This window comes from Adiantum capillus-veneris, chromosome 17, assembly GCF_014529385.1.
Source record: "Adiantum capillus-veneris isolate H3 chromosome 17, ASM1452938v2, whole genome shotgun sequence".
Classification (NCBI taxonomy): Eukaryota; Viridiplantae; Streptophyta; class Polypodiopsida; order Polypodiales; family Pteridaceae; genus Adiantum; species Adiantum capillus-veneris.
The window spans coordinates 147,536,386-147,553,823 of NC_140947.1; the positions used below are offsets into that span (position 1 = coordinate 147,536,386).

A 17,438-nucleotide genomic window follows, 5' to 3' on the forward strand; every position below is an offset into this window, starting at 1 on the left:
GAACAACTGTGTGGGGTATGTGCGTGGAGTCTCAAGGGTTTGGGATTGTTTATTCGTTTTTTATGCCTTACTGGCCACATTTTATTGTTGCAGTCAGAAAAGATCAATCTTGATATTCAGCGTGTTGTTGGCTACCGTCATTGGTGTAATAAACTCTGGAATGCAATAAGGTTTGCCATGATAAATCTTGGAAAGGATTTCGTTCCTTCAGATAGTCTAGAAATAAATACTCTTCCATTCAGCTGCAAGTGGATTTTATCAGTGCTTAACAAAGCAATCAGTAAAACAAATGCCTGTCTTACTGCGTATGACTTATCGGGAGCTACTACCGCTGTACATTCATGGTGGCTGTATCAGCTTTGTGACGTGTTTATCGAGGTCAGCAAACCTGCATTAAATGGGGAGATGGTCCAAGCTGAATTATGCAACAGAAAGTTGGCCACACAAGAGACATTGTGGATTTGTCTTGACAATGGTTTACGTCTATTACATCCATTTATGCCTTTTGTAACTGAGGAGCTGTGGCAACGCCTGCCACGAAGGCCTGGTAGCATGACAAAGCCATCTATCATGACAGCAGAGTATCCTTGTACTATCTCGGTGAGTGATTATATGCTAGGATATCCTCTTGTTTATAATATAGAAGTTGTCAAAGCATTTAGTACTAAAAGTGAGAATGTTTCATGAGAAGGAATGGGAATCTAGAGAAGCTGAGTCTCACATGCTTATAGTGGACTCTATTGTGCATTCACTACGATCTCTTCGAACACAGTATGAATTGGATCAAAAATTGAGGTAAAAAATGTATGTTTTTTCAAGGGCATGTAAGTTTTTTTAAAAAGGGCGTACACCAGACAAAGTGAGTCATGTGAAGCTGAGCTTAATTTTGATGGGATCATTTTACATTTTTTGCTGGACAAATTGAGACATCTGTGAGACTTGTGGTCTCGAGAGTTCTAAAGGCAAAACTGATTTCAGCATGGGACGTAGGCATTAGTAGCAAAATGGAAGCATAGCATACTCCTTCAAAAAGCTGAGTTTGATTTTACCATGAGATATAGGCACTCATATGAGAAAGAAAGAAAGAAAGATTTTTTACGTCTATTAGAGGCCGAAATTGGCCGATGAGACAAAACAATGTACATGATAGGGTATCATGTATGTATCGGCAAAAGGGCAAAGGTACAAAATAAAATGTAACAGTGCTATTGATAGGAAAGTGCTAAGGGGTAGTGATCCATGGGTGTCCAATACAAGGTATGGGTGGGGGTGTGGAGCTTTATCTCTAAGGGTGAAAAAAATCTATATTCTCAGCGAAGTACAATCATGAGATGCATCGATCTATCCAGTGCCATGATATGGCTGTAGTATGTGGTGCATGGAGGGTTGGGGGGTGAGAAGCCCTTTGAGTATGGCTACAGGATTTGCTATCTCTCTCTCCCATGCTGCCGCTATGGCCTGATAGTGACGAGTCTGGATCTCCTGGTGGTAGTCTCCGTCTCACTTTCATCTCCTCTGCTTACTGAAGTGTCACCCCTTTTGGTGGGGTAGGTAGTGCGGTGGTGTCCCACTAGAAGAAATTTGCGAGCTGTGACTGCGCCCCCCCCCCCCCCCCCCCCCCCCCCCCCCCCCCCCCCCCCCCCCCCCACCTCCCCCGCCCGGATCGCGGCTGCGGTTGTAGGTGTTTGTAGAAGGCGCTCCTTGTGTCTCTGTGCCTCTAGTAAGAACTGTCCCAGCTGGCGTTGGTCTCTGGACTCCATGATCTCTCTCAGTGTCGGCTGTCCTGAGAACAAATGCTTGTATATGTTCCTCAATGCTGTGCATCTGCATACACGGTGCTCCTCACTCTCTATCTCCACTGAGCATAGTCTGCATGTCCTCTCCTCTCGTGGGATGTGTGCAACCTTGCTTGTCTCTAGCTCAAGCTTGTGTGATGAGACTTTGAGCTGGCCAATCACCACTCATGAGCTATGTGGCATGTAGGTGTCCATGTACCGCGGCCGCTGGATGAACCCTCTTGCTAGTGTGGTCAAGAACTGCTCTCTGTAGTACATCATCTTCGTGGGAAGAGGTTGTCTAGGTGTGACCCAAGTATCTCTCATGTAGAGGTGCCACAAGTCCACTCTGTTCCGCTCACTATGTGTGAGCCGGATGAATGGGGAATTTGGATCATACTGAGAGGGGGGTAGTCTCTCCATTTCTATCCATGTAGCTCAAACCACTGTGTCACATGTGAGTACCATGTGCCTGTCTCCCAATCTCTGAGAGCTGCCTGGAGGCCTTAAAAGCCTTGTGTGTGAGCCTATCTGCAGGTAACTCTTGCTTCGTGTAAATGAAGCATATAGTTTGGAACAAAGCCTCTACTAGCATAGGTGGGTTCGCCATCTCTGCTCGAACAATGTCATGTGGTACTTTACGTGTGCTGCGGATCATCCAAGATAGCTACAAATCTGGGGCCACTCTATCTGGTTCAAGTGTTTGCTGATAGGCTTGGAGCCCATATTGCAGCAGCGTACATCATAGCCGGTGTCATCAAAGTGTCGAAGAGCCACCCTTTGGTGCCAGGCTCCTGAAAGTGTGCTGAGTGGCATCTCCGCTCTAGCTTAGCCAATGCTGCATATCCTCTGGTGGGCCAATCTGTGGCAGCCCGGGCCATGGTGAAGCGCCTGGGGGGGCTGGCGAAGGTAACCCCTAGATATGCATATGACTCTACCACCTCCACTCACCGCCTAGCTGCTGTGAAAACTGTGCTGTGTCTGACTCCTCTAGATGTGTGGAAGATTATGACCTTGGTTTTGCCAAGGTTCATCGTTATACCTCGCTGCGTGCAAAAATCGTCAAGGGTGCCAAGATGGCACTGTAGCCCCTCTTGTGACTAAGAGATTAAGACAAAATCATCAGCATAAAGCATAATATGTATTGGGGTACCTGCTAGACGTGTCCCTTCCCTCCAGCTCTGAGTAAAAAATCAGAGATCTCATTGATGTAGAGCCCAAGCCGTGTGGGTGAAAGGGGACACCCTTGCTTCACTCCGATGGTGCTAGCAATGATATGTGAGTGCTCCTGGGCATCTAACTCGTCCTGTCACTTGCTCATATAAAGCGTATATGGCCCAGATCATTTGTGTTGGAGCCCCCAATCCTTGTTGGCGCTAGGAAAGTCTCTCTCGTGGCACTGGGTCAAAAGCTTTGTGGAAATCCACAAAGCAGCAATATAGCTTCTTCTGCGCCTTGGCCCCATCAATCAGGCACTGCAAAACGAAGATGTGATCTATGGTAGAGAAAGCTTGTCTGAAGCTTGCTTGTCTTGGAGCTCTTAGGCCCTTCCTCTTTGCAAATGAGCTCAGCTCTGCCTCAAGTACTGCTCTATAAAGTTTGGCCATTGTGTGGCCAATCATGATAGTCCTGGCTCCCTGGATCAAGGGTGCCACCAGATTTGTGCATAGTGCCTAAAGGGGTGAGGGTGGATAAAGGGGTGTGAGGGTCGAGGGTAAGAAGAGAGTTGTGATGAGTAAACTAAGGCTAGCTCGTGAGTGAAATGTATAGTAGTGTGGGGGGTGTATGTGGTCTGTGTATGAGAGATGGGGGTGCATGTGAGAGAAAGTGAGGTGGGCATGGTCAACTCTGATGGGCCTTGGGGGAATGGTAAAAGAGATGACTCTCAGGGTCCTATGATGTAGTCCACTGCATCATAGTCCACTGTGCTGCCTCTCCCCTTTGCTACACCATGTGGTATGCATGCCAAACCTCTTGGAGTGGGCCACTGTGCCATCCCGTTATAGATAAGGAGACGATGCTGAGATCCCAGTTTGATTAGGTGGTGCTTGTGGGGTGAGCCATATCAATTGACGTGTGCATGGTGTTTGTGTGCCCCATGGTCCGCAAGATCTCGAGATCCTCAAAGTCATAGATCTCACATTGTTGGCTGCAAGTCTTGGCATTGATGATTGAAGTCTCCTACAAGGGAGACTTCCCCATGAGGTGAGTACTCCATGATCCCCTTTGTAAGGCACATGTAAGGTGACTCACCACTCTCTCCATCCCTGTAATGGGAAGACACGACATGCCAATGGAAAAGAACAGACATAACAACTTCAAGCACTTCAAAACAATGGAATTGAAAACGAGAGAGAAGACTTCAACCAGACACGGAGTGGCGTAGTTCCACCCCCAGAATGCACGGGCCCGAAGGGAGTTGGGCCGCCAAGCTGTGGGAAAAAAGAAGGCTCCTAGTAAGCAGAGAAAGGCACCATGAGCGGCAAGAGGAGGAAAAGGGAACGAGGAGGACTCTGTGTGTGTGCGTGCGCGCGCGCTCGGCACTTGATGCCGCTTGCAACCAACGCCATAGCTTCCTATATTGAAGGTTTTCTTAAAATCAAGTATTTGGGAATTTTGCCCTTGTATCACCTAAGGGCTTTGCGAGGTAGGAAAAAAGGAGGGCTACGAAGAAGAAAAAAGGAAAACGAGCAGAAGAAAGGGGCAAACGAGGTGTTGCAAGAAAGTTCTAAGACGGTTCTTGATACGATGAGGAGATCTTGGCAAGGAAAGAAGGGGCTTCCGAGAGCATATCCAAGAATTTGAGGAGCAAGTGTATGGAAGTTCGTGAACAAGTGGGAGTTAATGAGCAACAAGAGAAAGATTTAAGCACTTTTGTGGCTTTTTGGTGGGGTGTTGAAGCATTAGAAGTCGAGGTTCATGAAGAGGAAGAAGGTGATTATGAGCAATAGCTGAAGGTGATTATGGAAAGCAGTTAAGAGGAGTGGAAGAGCAGATCAGATACAATTTTTGTCGAGTACTTTTGGAGAAGGAAGGAGCAAGGGAATACGAAGAAGAAGGTGGGCGTTGGAGCAAAGGGGAAGAGCAAGGTGGAAAGAGGAAGAGTGTACCCTTTTCGTTTTCTCTTTCGTCAAAGCCTTCACTTCTCTCTCTTCTGCTCTTGGTTATGCAGAAGAAGTTTGAACAAAGAGCCATGTTCGCAAGTAAATTTTGTATTTGATTTCAAACTTCATTAGAAATACATATTTTGGTTCCAAAGCGTTATTTGTGCATAGTTTCCTTGTGTTGTGTGCTCTCTCTCACTTTTTTCTCACAGCGAGCAACCCGGTGCTGACTCGGCTCACCTCGCAAATGCATATCCCCCAACATTGGCAAGAACTTCTACTTTTGCCAAGGTTTAGGCCCCTCGATCGGGATTCGTAGGTTGGCTAGGGTTAGGCTCAGGGAGTCCTAATCCTCCGGTCTTAAGTGCTTGACATGTCACAAATTGCTTGACATGTCACAAATTGCTTGACATGTCAGCAGTTTGTGACATCCCTCCTACTTGAAGGAAGAGTAATCGTCCGCAATTATAACCACACAACAACTCAAGTTAGATCAAAAATATCCGAGGGTCATTTCGAGGATTCTCATACCATATCAAAGCTATTGATATTCTGGCGTAGCAAAATTAGCCAATCACACCCAGATTGCACTGATCTTTAGAGGAGCGTCTCGATGCACTAAAGTTACATACCCAAACAATCTCACCCAATTAGGAATATTCAGTGGTTGACACATCATGATGCAACTCATATGATTACAAATGCATGTAGGTTTTTAATCCTAACCCATTTTAATAATGTGCCACTTGGCAAGAACCTGTAAGTTGGTAATTCTTTCTACCAGGGTCTAGGCCCCTTGCCCGAGATTTGCAGGTTGGCTAGGGCTAGGCTTAGGGAGTCCTAACCCTCTCGGTCTTCAGTGGCTTGACACGTCAGCAATTTGTGAAAACCCCCTTGCTTTGTCGTAGCAAACTTAGAGCCAGTAGGAGCAAAGTAGCATAGGGCTATGCCTCGATTTTTGATACTAGCATCACTGATGTCTCTTTGAGCTTCAGGGATACTGAGAGCTGACAGTATTCTACTGTATGATTTTATGAAATGGAATTCTGGATACTATGAAACTGACTTGTTCTTGACCTGTTTAAATGCATGAATTGATAGACGAAATGACTGCAACATTTTGGTCTAAATGATATCGATTGCTATGGTTGCAATAGGGATTAGTCGATCGGGCATCTACGAGGTCTTGAGTGGATCTAGATGCGATTGCTAATTGCATTGTCGAAAAATCATGGTTTGAGATCTGAATGAATGTTGAATGTGATTTGTCAAGTGATGTCCCGTGATGTCAAGTGATGTTACTGTAAATTGGTACATGTGCTAGATGTGTGTTCCTAGTACGTCGGTACTAACAGTCAGTGTCTGCTAAGACAGTTTATGGCTTTTGTCTATTTTGCAGGCGTAATCGAGGGCGATTACAATGCTTTCAAGTGTCACGTGACACATCCCAACCCTATGTGTTCGTGGACAAGCTATACCACAGCATGGTTCAGTCAGTTCAGTCAAGTCTAGATTAACAGTGATTTGGCACTTTTGTGAGTCTATTCGGAGACCGTGCATGCCCAGTCACTTAGCATAGATGCATATCCTCCAGTTGCACACAACATGATCATCGGAATTCCCAATCATAATCCATTAGCATCAGTCAGGGAATTTTCCAGTGCATTTAGCCTATTTTCCTATTTATTGGTATTTTCACTTATTATTTTTAAGTGACTTTCCAACAAAAGTAGGTAGGGCAATTTTGCTAAGTTAATATATAAGCAAACCCAAGTTAGCACTTTCTGGCAGAAGAGGCAGCAAGAGCTTCCCGCTCAACAGGCAACTTCTCAACAGTACCCCCCCTCAGCACTTAGCCTCGCCATACCTCGCCCATCCCTTTGGCGTTTTCAAGCATTACAGTCGCCTAAGCTTCTTGCATAACCTGGTGCTTCCCCCTACAGTAGTCCATCGCCCACAACCTCCATTCCCGGGCGATTGTGTCCCCTACAGGCAGGCCCCATCACCAGCGTGTTTGGGACTGCAGACCAGCAGTAGAACTCAGCGTTTTCAGCATATGGTGGCGTTTTTCACAGCAGCATTCCAGCCCATAAAAACGCAGCCTTATCTGCTGCCATGCCAGCGTTTTTCAGCATAGAATAGACATATAAGACCAGCGTTTTTCAGCCTTCAAGCAACAGCAGAAACTCAGCCCAAAAGGGTACAGATCCTCAGCGTTTTATCCTTGGCATGAACCCCGACGGAAGCAATCATTTTCAGCCATGAAAACAGCAAGAAAAACAGTCATTTTCAGCCACCAAGACAACCCCGAATTCAGCCATTGAAGATCACAGATTTCAGCCTAAGTCGCCGTCGTCATCACCGTCGTTGTCATCGGCATAGTCCCATTGCATGAGTCCATTGCATACGCATTGTACACTTTTGTGCAATCAAGTAGACCACTCTCGCCGACGAGAGTGCGGCCTTCGGAGGAGGGTTTTACAACCTTTCGGGTGTCGTATCTTTTCTCTCTCCTTCTCTCAGTCTCATTCAATTGCACGCACAATATCCACTCACTTTGTTCGTGATCATAGCACTCTCCATAAGACGGAAAGCTCTCTCTTTCCCTAAGAACTAAAAGGAACCTTGAGCAATAAGGATCACTAATCTTGAGAAAATACAACATTCATTCCGCTGCACCTTACATCAAGAGGGGGGTATGTCACAATTCAGTGACGTGGTTGCCCAGTACACACACACATTCGGTACACACACACATCCGGCTGGCATACTTGCATGGCTTTGCTTTTGAGGAAAACAGTGACTCGAAACAAATCTTGGATCATTCTCTTGCAAGCGATCTTTATTGCTTATGCCCTGTAAGACATGAGCGGTGAAGATGGGAGCGCGCCCGATGCGCGATGAAGTAAGGGTGGGCTAAAATTTTCAATGAACTTTGGAAGTGCGATCTTGAGCGCGAAGCTAAAATTTCCAAGAAACTTTGGAAGTGCGATCTTGCTCTGTCTGCTTTTTGGTAGGACCGGTATACTTTCAGAAAAGCACACGCTTGATGCTCTGATACCACTGCCACAAGACGAGCACCACGTGCCAATAGAAAAGAACAGATTGAATAGACTTTTAGCACTTCAGTAAAAACAGAACTGAGAGAGAGAGAGACAACACGTGACACGGAGTGGCGGAATTCCACCCCAGAGAGTATTGGCCCCAAATCTTGGCGCCCCGTTCGGTATTTTTTTATATTGCATCAACTCAGTACAAGCCGGTACTCCAGACTCTGCACCTTCTCCAGGAAGCATGCCAGAGTATGATCCCTAACCTCATATTTAAAGGCCCTTGGCCTAAAAAGCAATTAGAGTGAAAAGCCTTCAAACTCAAAAGCATCTGGTCCAAAAGCAAAGCCAAAAAGCTTTCAGCGCAATGTACGGAAATCCGTACAGTCCTGCCACGTCAGCACTGCCAACGTGAAAAGGGGAAATCCGTATAGTCTTGCCACGTCATCAGCCAGTGTGATTTTCGAAAATCTGCATGTTTTCAGCCTGCTTTGCAAGTTCTTGTGTGTGTGTGTGAGTCCTGCTTTATTTCCTTTATGTCACTTTGGGCCCCATCAGACGGGGTCCCCATAAGTTGGTAGGACTTCTTCTTCTGTTACTTGTTTTTCTTAGGGTTTAGGCTCATCGGTCGGCATCTGCAAGTTGGCTGCGTTCTTTAGGGCTTTGACACGTCAGCAATTTGTGACAATTTCACAATCTGAGGAGTATCTGCTAGGTCCTCCTCCTCCATCCACTTCGCATCCAATGCACGATAGTTCTTGAATTTAACAAAGAACCGCCTTCTCACTTTACCCTTAATCTTTCTGTCCTTATGTGCCAATAAATGTTCTGGAACAAGGATCGCAGCGTTTTCTTTCACTTCAGGTTGCTCATCAGGCTCCCCATCTTCGAGCACATCACCTTTAAAAGGCTTCAGGAGGCTCACATGAAAAGCATTGTGAAACCTCAAGTGTCTGACAGTTTTAGTCAGAAGGAGACATCATTTATCTTTTTGGAGACCTGGAAAGGTCTGTAGTATCGCATACTGAGCTTTGGAAAAAGCCTCTCCTTTCCCGTTTTCTTTCTCCGGCGTGCCTTCTTAAAACGTAAGAGCACCCAATCATTCTTCTTCAATTTCAAATCGCGACGATGGCGATCTGCTGCCTTTTTCTGTCTTTCTTGAGATTTCTGCAAAGTCTCGCGGACTTTGGCAAAAGCCGTGTCCAAGTCGCGTGTGTACTCATCAGCTTCAAAAACCTTATCTTTCGTGCTTAGGAAGGGTGGAACCTTTGCAGCATCTTCAATAATCTCAAATGGTGCCTTCCGCGTCAAAGAGTGTACCGTGTTATTGTAGGCAAATTCCACCAAAGGTAAGTACTTTTCCCATTGAGTCTTCTGATCCGAGATGTAAGACTTCAATAAATCTAGTACCACTGAATTGGCAATCTCAGATTGCCCGTCAGTCTGCCTGTGGAAAGATGACGAGAACTGCAACCGCGTGCCAATGTTCTCCCAAATAGCCTTCCAAAACAAACTCGTGAATCTACGGTCCCTATCGGAGACAATCGTCTCGGGCATGCCATGTAATCTGAAGATCTGAGCCACAAACAATCTCGCTAAGTGATCCGGCTTGATTGTTTTCTTCACTGGAATGAAATGAGCCTGCTTGTTAAATCTGTCAATAACAATCCAGATACCATCGTGACCACTCTGTGTTCTCGGGAGATCAAAAATGAAATCCATTGCAATACTTTCCGAGGGGATGGTGGGTATAGGCAAAGGCTGTAACAATCCCTGCCTGTCAAACTTGACCTTCTGGCATACCAAGCAACTATGCACAAACTCGTCCACATCCTTCTTGAGTCTCGGCCAAAAGAAGTATCTCTCTACCCCTTTCAAGGTGGTAGCAATGCCGCGGTGACCCTTAAAAGGTGGATAGTGGCATTCGGTCATAACCTTTTCCCTCGATGGCTGTGTAACGCACAACATGGTTTTCCTCATCAAGTAGCCATCCCGAATGGAAGATCCCGTTATTGTCTCCCCATCCCGTATTCGTGTGAAAATGTCTGCAAAATCTGTATCTGTGGCATATTGATCGACCATATCCTCGAAGCTCCTATAATGTATCGCGGAAATAGTTTGATCCAACGACTTCCGAGACAAAGCATCTGCCACCAAATTCTTTTGCCCCTGCACATGGACAATCTGGAAGTGAAACTGTGACAAGATGTTCGCCCATCACATCTGCTTTTCCGATAGCTGCTTCAATGACAAGAAGTAGCGTAAAGTCTGATGGTTTGTAAAGAGAGTAAAGTCCGCTCGGAGTAGGTAATGTCGCCACTTAGTAAGAGCATGGATAACCGCCAAAAGCTCTTTCTCATAAATCTGTATTGTCAATTCCGGCCTTGAAAACAATCGGCTCTCGTAGGCAATGACATGGCCTTCTTGCATTAAGACCACACCCAGACTACGACCACAAGCACCACAATATACTTCAAATGCCTTTAACCCAACAACCTCCCACTTAAAGGCATAAATGGCGCCTTTAAGCTACGTGACTCCCATCATCTCTATGCATAGATGGTTGTGCTTTGGATAAGCACTTAGTGAGAGCATCTGCTGGATTTTGTGATGTATGGACCTTAACCAATGTAATAAGGCCATCCTCAAGCACTTCTCGTATGAATGATACTGCACATCAATATGCTTTGTGCGTGCATGAAACATGGCATTCTTTGCTAGGCATATGGCACTCTGGCTATCACAACCAAGCATAGGTGCCTTGTCAGGCAAACCAAACTCACTGCATAGACGTGCTAACCAAATGGATTCTTTGGAAGCCTCAGTGGCTGAAATATATTCAACCTGTTGGAATTAGGGTTGCAGAGAAACACACACAGCTTGGAGAAGACGAAGGAAGCTCAAGGCACACAATAGAGAGTGTGTTACTTAGTGTGCAATGGAAAGATAGATAGCCCTAGAGTGATGGGCGTATATACAATGCACGGGGGAAAAAACCTCCTAAAGAGGGAAAAAATGCCCCGACGGTCCTAGTGTGTTCACACACATCACTACCACATGTATATGGTAACAAATCCCCCCTGGAGTGATGCGGTGAACGAGAGCTGGCACATGAGTAAAGGGAAGTGCCATGCCCTGAGGACAGGATCAGTCCACAAAGGGGAGTAAGCCCAAAGCTTTGCGGAAAGCTTCAAGCTTCTCACGAGACAATGCCTTTGTGAAAAGATCTGCAAGGTTGTCCTGTGTTGGCACATAAGCCAAGCTGATCTCTCCTGCTGAGAGCCTCTCCCTGACATAGTGGTAATGCACCTCAATGTGCTTTGTGCGAGCATGAAAAACTGGGTTCCTCGCAACTGCCAATGCGCTCTGACTGTCAGTGTAGATAGTGTTGGCAGTGTCCTGTCCAACACCCAAGTCAGCCATAAGGCGTCTGAGCCATACACACTCAACCGTAGCTGTGAAGACTGCCCTGTACTCAGCCTCACAACTCGAAGTGGCCACAGTAGGTTGCTTCTTGCTCAACCATGATATACATGAACTGCCAAGCATGAAACAAAAACCACTTGTGGACACTCGCGTGTCAAAACAACCAGCCCAATCTGAGTCCGAAAAAGCATGTAAGTCTGGCGGCAATGATCCCCCCTTGGGATAAAACAAGCCAAGATGTAAAGTGCCACTAAGGTAGCGGAAAATCCTCTTGACAGCCTGCCAATGCTTAGACCCTGGGCTATGCATAAATCTGCTGACCTGCGAGACTGCAAACTGAATATCTGGCCTCGTGTTGCATACATAAATGAGGCAGCCAACAGCAGTTTGGTAAAGAGTGACATCAGCAGGATCGCCAGCATCATGTAGACTCAACTTCAAACCTGTTTCCATGGGAGTGGCAATAGGTTTGCAATCCTCAAGTCCAAACTTACATAGCAATGTCTCTATGTAACTTTTCTGACACAAGGCAATACCACCATCACACTGCTTAAACTGTATACCCAAGTAATGATGCAACAGCCCCAAATCTTTCATCTTGAAAGTAGCATTCAAATCAGCCTTAAATTCAGCAATATGTCTCTCATTTGGTCCAGTGATCAGCAAATCATCAACATAAAGAACCACAATGAGAAATACATCATCCTCACGCTTTACATACAATGTGCTTTCTGTTGGACTGTTACGAAAGCCTCGTTTAACCAAATGAGTGTCAGCTTTCTCATACCAAGCACGAGGAGATTGCTTCAACCCATACAAAGCCTTCTTACATTTGCACACTTTGTCCTCTTGTCCTTTTATGACAAAACCGCGAGGCTGCGTTACATAAACTTCCTCAAATATGTCACCATTCAAGAAAGCAGTAACAATGTCTGATTGATGTACATCCCAACCAAAATGAGCTGCCAATGCACATAGAAAACGCACAGTAGTCATACGACAAGTGGGAGCAAAAGTCTCTTCATAATCTATGCCTTTTTGTTGTGCATAACCCTTTGCAACAAGTCGAGCCTTATGGCGAGCGATCTCACCATCCGGCTTGCGTTTCAACTTGTAAACCCACTTCGTACCAATGGCCTTTTTGCCAGGAGGCAAATCACATAAAGTCCATGTGTCATTCTCTATAAGTGCATCATATTCTGATTTCATGGCAGCAATCCAATTTTCTGAATTCTGTGCTTCATCAAAAGACAGAGGCTCCTCAACATCATGTAAACTAGACACAGCCAAAGCATAACAATCTGATGCATAAGATGCATGGCGAGAGCCTGAACGAGTACGACTAGATAAAGGTGCATCTAATTTACTGTCACGCAAAGTGTGCACCAGCCATTTTGGCATACCTCTAGCCTGCTCATTTTCAGCCCTTTCCTCATCAAGTACATCATGTACATCTGCATCAGTAATAGGCTGTTCTAAAACATTTTCAGAAACCCCCATAGGCTGTACATTTGCCTCATTGGAACTTACAATCGTATTTCCACCACTGAAAAGAGGCAACAAAGTGTCATAAGTGTCCTGTGAGCTTACATTACTGTCTCTAGTACATGACAGCAAGGGTTGAACAGAATCTTCCACAAACACTACATCCCGTGAAACCAAAATACGTTTTGTTTGCGGATGATACAACCTGTAACCTTTGCTTTCAGCACTATAACCAACAAAAATACATTTGACAGCCTTATCATCCAATTTTCTGCGCTGCACTTGTGGCACCAAAGCATATGCCAAACAGCCAAAAACACGCATGTGCTCAATAGAAGGTTTTCTATCATGCCATGCTTCATATGGAGTAATAGACTGCAAAGCTTTCGTAGGACACCTGTTAAGTACATAAGTGGCACACATGATGGCCTCAAGCCAAAAAGAATGCGGCAAAGCTTGACTTTTGACCATACATCGTGCCATTTCCGTTAGTGACCTGTTTTTCCTCTCAGCAACACCATTTTGCTGAGGTGTATAAGGCACTGTACATTGGTGTTTTATCCCACGACTAGCCAGAAATGCATTAAATTCATGAGACATATACTCCCCCCCTCGATCGGAACGGAGGGTGCCCATAGTACATTTTGAGACATTTTCAGCCATAGCCAAAAATTGTTTGAAGCACATAAAAACTTCGGACTTCGCTTTAAGCGGAAATACCCACGCATGCCTGGAGTAATCATCAATGAAAGTCACGAAGTACAGGTAATTGCCCAAGGACGGAGTTTGCATGGGCCCACAAACGTCACTATGCACAAGCTGCAACCTGCATGTGGCCCTAACTGAACCATCCTTTGGAAACTTAGAACGCTGCATTTTACCCAGAATACAGCCTTCACAAACATGTTTGATAGGTGCTTCAAGAGGCGGCAAAGAAGCAACCATATCAGATTTCTGCAAACGCAGCAAACTGGCAAAATTCAGATGACCAAAACGTGCATGCCAAAGTTTTGCATCTGAAATAGCCCTTGAATCTGCAACAGCATTTGCAAAATTTTGTCCACACTTGTCATACAAAGTGAGCTTATACAGCCCACGGCACAAAAGCCCAGATGCAACAATTTCATCACCAAAACTGAGATCATGAACTGTACATCTGTCATCCACAAATTTGACTACAAGTCCAAGTCTAGCAAGTGCGGATACAGACAATAGATTCTTCTTGATCCCAGGTACATAAAGTGCATCAACAAGTGTGAAGGAACTGCCATTAGCAGCAGTGAGCACAATCTTTCCAACTCCCTGAACTGGATAAGAGGCGTTGTTGGCACAAGTGACTGAATTCCCATGAGGGACAGACTCGAGAGAGGTAAACAATTCACGATGTGAGGTAATGTGCTTTGTAGCACCACTGTCGAAATACCACACATGTGAATCTGCAGCAACTGACAAGCATGCATCATGGACAGCAGGATTGTAAGTGCACTCTGCGCTAAAAGCCCATTCTGCATCAACATCAGCATCAAAATCTCCTTTCACAGAAGACTCAACAATGGCTGCATTTGTAGTGGAACCAGCATTTGCAGTGGAACCACCCTCTTTCTTCTTAGCCTCTTTGGCCTTCAACTTAGGACACGACTTGATCAAGTGATCATTGGCTTTACAATAATGGCAACGCATTTTCTTTTTGCCCTTATCACCAGAATTGCCAGACGAAGTGCTGCCAGCAGAAGCATTAGGAACAGAAATTTTGCCACTCGCAGCAGAACCATAAGAAGTGGCTGCATTACTGTTACCACCCTTTCTTTGAGAAGCAATAAAAGCCTGTTCAACTGCACGCTGCCTAGTCCTGTTTTTTCTAGAAAGTGACTCTTGCAACAGCAATGTGCATAATGCATCAAACTTGACAACTTCAGGATTTCCTTGGGTCATCAGTCTCCAAGTACTAGCAAAAGTCTGGTAGGAATCTGGTAAGGCATCAAGAACAGTCTGCACAAGGGAACTGTCAGAAATGACTTCACCTGCAGAAATGAGTTGCTCATTGATATCCTTGACACTAGCAAGGAAAGTGTCCATATCATCTTCCTCATGCATGATCTTCGACTCTAGCTCTTTACGCAGCAAAGCAATTTTAGCCTCATTGCGGCTTGCATAAAGACCTGCTAGAATATCCCAAGCCTGTTTTGCAGATTTTGCTGAACGGATGTGAGGAATAATGGTGCGCTTCACAGACAACGCAATCAATGCATGAGCCTGCGCATCCTTAACATCCCAACGAGCTTGTTCTGCTGTAGGCAAAACAACTCTAACAGCTGCAATCCTTGCAGCAAGACCTGCAACATCCTCAATATCGCCTACATCTTCAGAACCAGGACGTACATCAATGCCCTGCACAATGTTCCAGACACCTTTTGACACAAGAACGTGTTGCATCATATAAGCCCACATAGGGTAGTTGTCCCCATCCAACCTGTCCTCAGCAGCAAACATCTTGAACACATCTGTGTTGTTGTTGTCAGCCATGGTAAATGCTGCACCTGATGTGAAAACTGCCCGAAAATAGGAGAAATGGAGCGGGAACAACTTGTGCTATATAGCACAAACCGTAGAAGACTATAAGGCACCTGTTATGCAGAAAACGGCACTGACAGAAAATCTGCACAAAATGACGAAATAGCCTGTGCAGTACTGCCCGTAGTGGAAACGGAGGCCGAAATGAGCCCAAATCAAAATTCTGAGCTCTTCAAAAATATTTGTCGACCTGCGAACGCTCGCCAAAGCTCACTGAAATCGGAGAAAGTGAGCAGGCGTGTGCTGGAGCAGCTGGCGACTAAGCCCGGGAGGACGTGACCTGCTCTGATACCAATTGTTGGAATTAGGGTTGCAGAGAAACACACACAGCTTGGAGAAGACGAAGGAAGCTCAAGGCACACAATAGAGAGTGTGTTACTTAGTGTGCAATGGAAAGATAGATAGCCCTAGAGTGATGGGCGTATATACAATGCACGGGGGAAAAAACCTCCTAAAGAGGGAAAAAATGCCCCGGCGGTCCTAGTGTGTTCACACACATCACTACCACATGTATATGGTAACACAACCTCTGTCGTAGACAATGCAACAATCTTTTGCAATCTAAAACACCATCAAACAACACCTCCCGCAAGAGTAAACACATAGCCACTTGTGGATTTCTGTGTATCCACAGCCATGTCAGAGTCACAAAATCCCTTCAACTCCAATGGTCCTTTACCATAGCAGAGGCATTTGTTTTTAGTCCCTTTCAAGTACCTCATAATGGACTTCACTGCATCCCAATGCAACCTGCCTGGATTAGCCATAAACCGGCTCACAACTCCCGCTGCATGGGCTATGTCAGGCCTAGTAGCAACCATAGCATACATAAGTGAACCACAAGCTGAAGCGTAAGGCACACTTTGCATGTCATTGGCCTCTTCCTTTGACTTGGGGCAATCATCCTTGGAGATTTTGACATATGGTTGTAATGGCACGCCAAGAGGCTTTGCTTTAGCCATGTTAAATCTGTCCAGCACCTTTTCAATGTACTTTTCTTGCGACAAATACAATATGCGCTGGTCCCTTTGCCTTCTAACCCTCACTCCAAATATATGTTCAGTTGCCCCAAGGTCTTTCATTGAAAATGCAGATTTCAGCTGCTCTTTAAGAGCATCAACAGTGCTTCTTTTCTTTGCAGCTATCAACATATCATCCACATAGAGCACAAGAATGATAGGGCTGCCATCCTCATCACATTTGATATACAAATAATGGTCTGTAGACTGCATGGCTTCTTTTGTAACCATGTTTGAGCATGAAGCGGTCAAACTTCTTGTACCATTGTCTACATGATTGTTTCAGCCCATACAAACTTCTATTGAGCATACATACCAAATGTTCCTTGCCAAGAATAACAAAACCCTCGGGTTGCTTCATGTAAAGCTCTTCCTCCACATCACCATGCAAGAAAGCGATATGTACATCCCTTTGGTCCATTTCCAAATCAAGGGAAGCCACTATGGCAAACAATACACGCAAAGTGGTCATCTTCACTACAGGAGAGAACACTTCATGAAGGTCTATGCCCTTGGTTTGAACATATCCCTTTGCAACCAGCCTTGCCTTATACTTGGGTTTTGCATCAACTGTTTCGATTTTATACACCCATTTGTTAGGAATAGCCTTCCTTCCTTTGGGCAATTCCACCAAATCCCAAGTATGGTTAGCATGCAAAGCTTTAATCTCTTCCTGCATAGCAAGCTCCCACTTGTCGTTGTGCTCACATGTCTTTGCCTCTTTATACGTAAGAGGGTCTCCCTCATCTGTCAACATAATGTAATGCAAAGAGGGATCATATCTACTCACAGTCCGTCTTGGACGAGTAGACCGCCTCACCCAATGATCCACATTATCTGGTAATGGGTCTACATCAGGTGGCATGATAAAATCATCAACAATGGGTTGCTATACATCATTTTCAGCACCATTTTCAGCATTGTTTTGTGGCTGCAAATGCCCTTCAAGAGCCTCAATTTGTTGCCCAATATCTTTTGGCTCAAACACCAGTGGATCATCTACATTTT

General features: G+C 45.3%; 1 protein-coding gene across 2 annotated transcripts in view; it reads left to right on the forward strand.

Moving 5' to 3' along the window:
- The window catches only part of TWN2 (valyl-tRNA synthetase / valine-tRNA ligase (VALRS)), an 81,062-nt gene that overhangs the window by 36,353 nt on the left and 27,271 nt on the right, over positions 1–17,438 (forward strand). For both annotated transcript variants that reach the window (XM_086487582.1, XM_086487583.1), the window contains exons 17-18: positions 94–600; positions 692–795. In XM_086487582.1, coding sequence (XP_086343708.1) covers positions 94–600; positions 692–795 — 611 coding nt within the window. The remainder of the gene's footprint in view (positions 1–93; positions 601–691; positions 796–17,438) is intronic.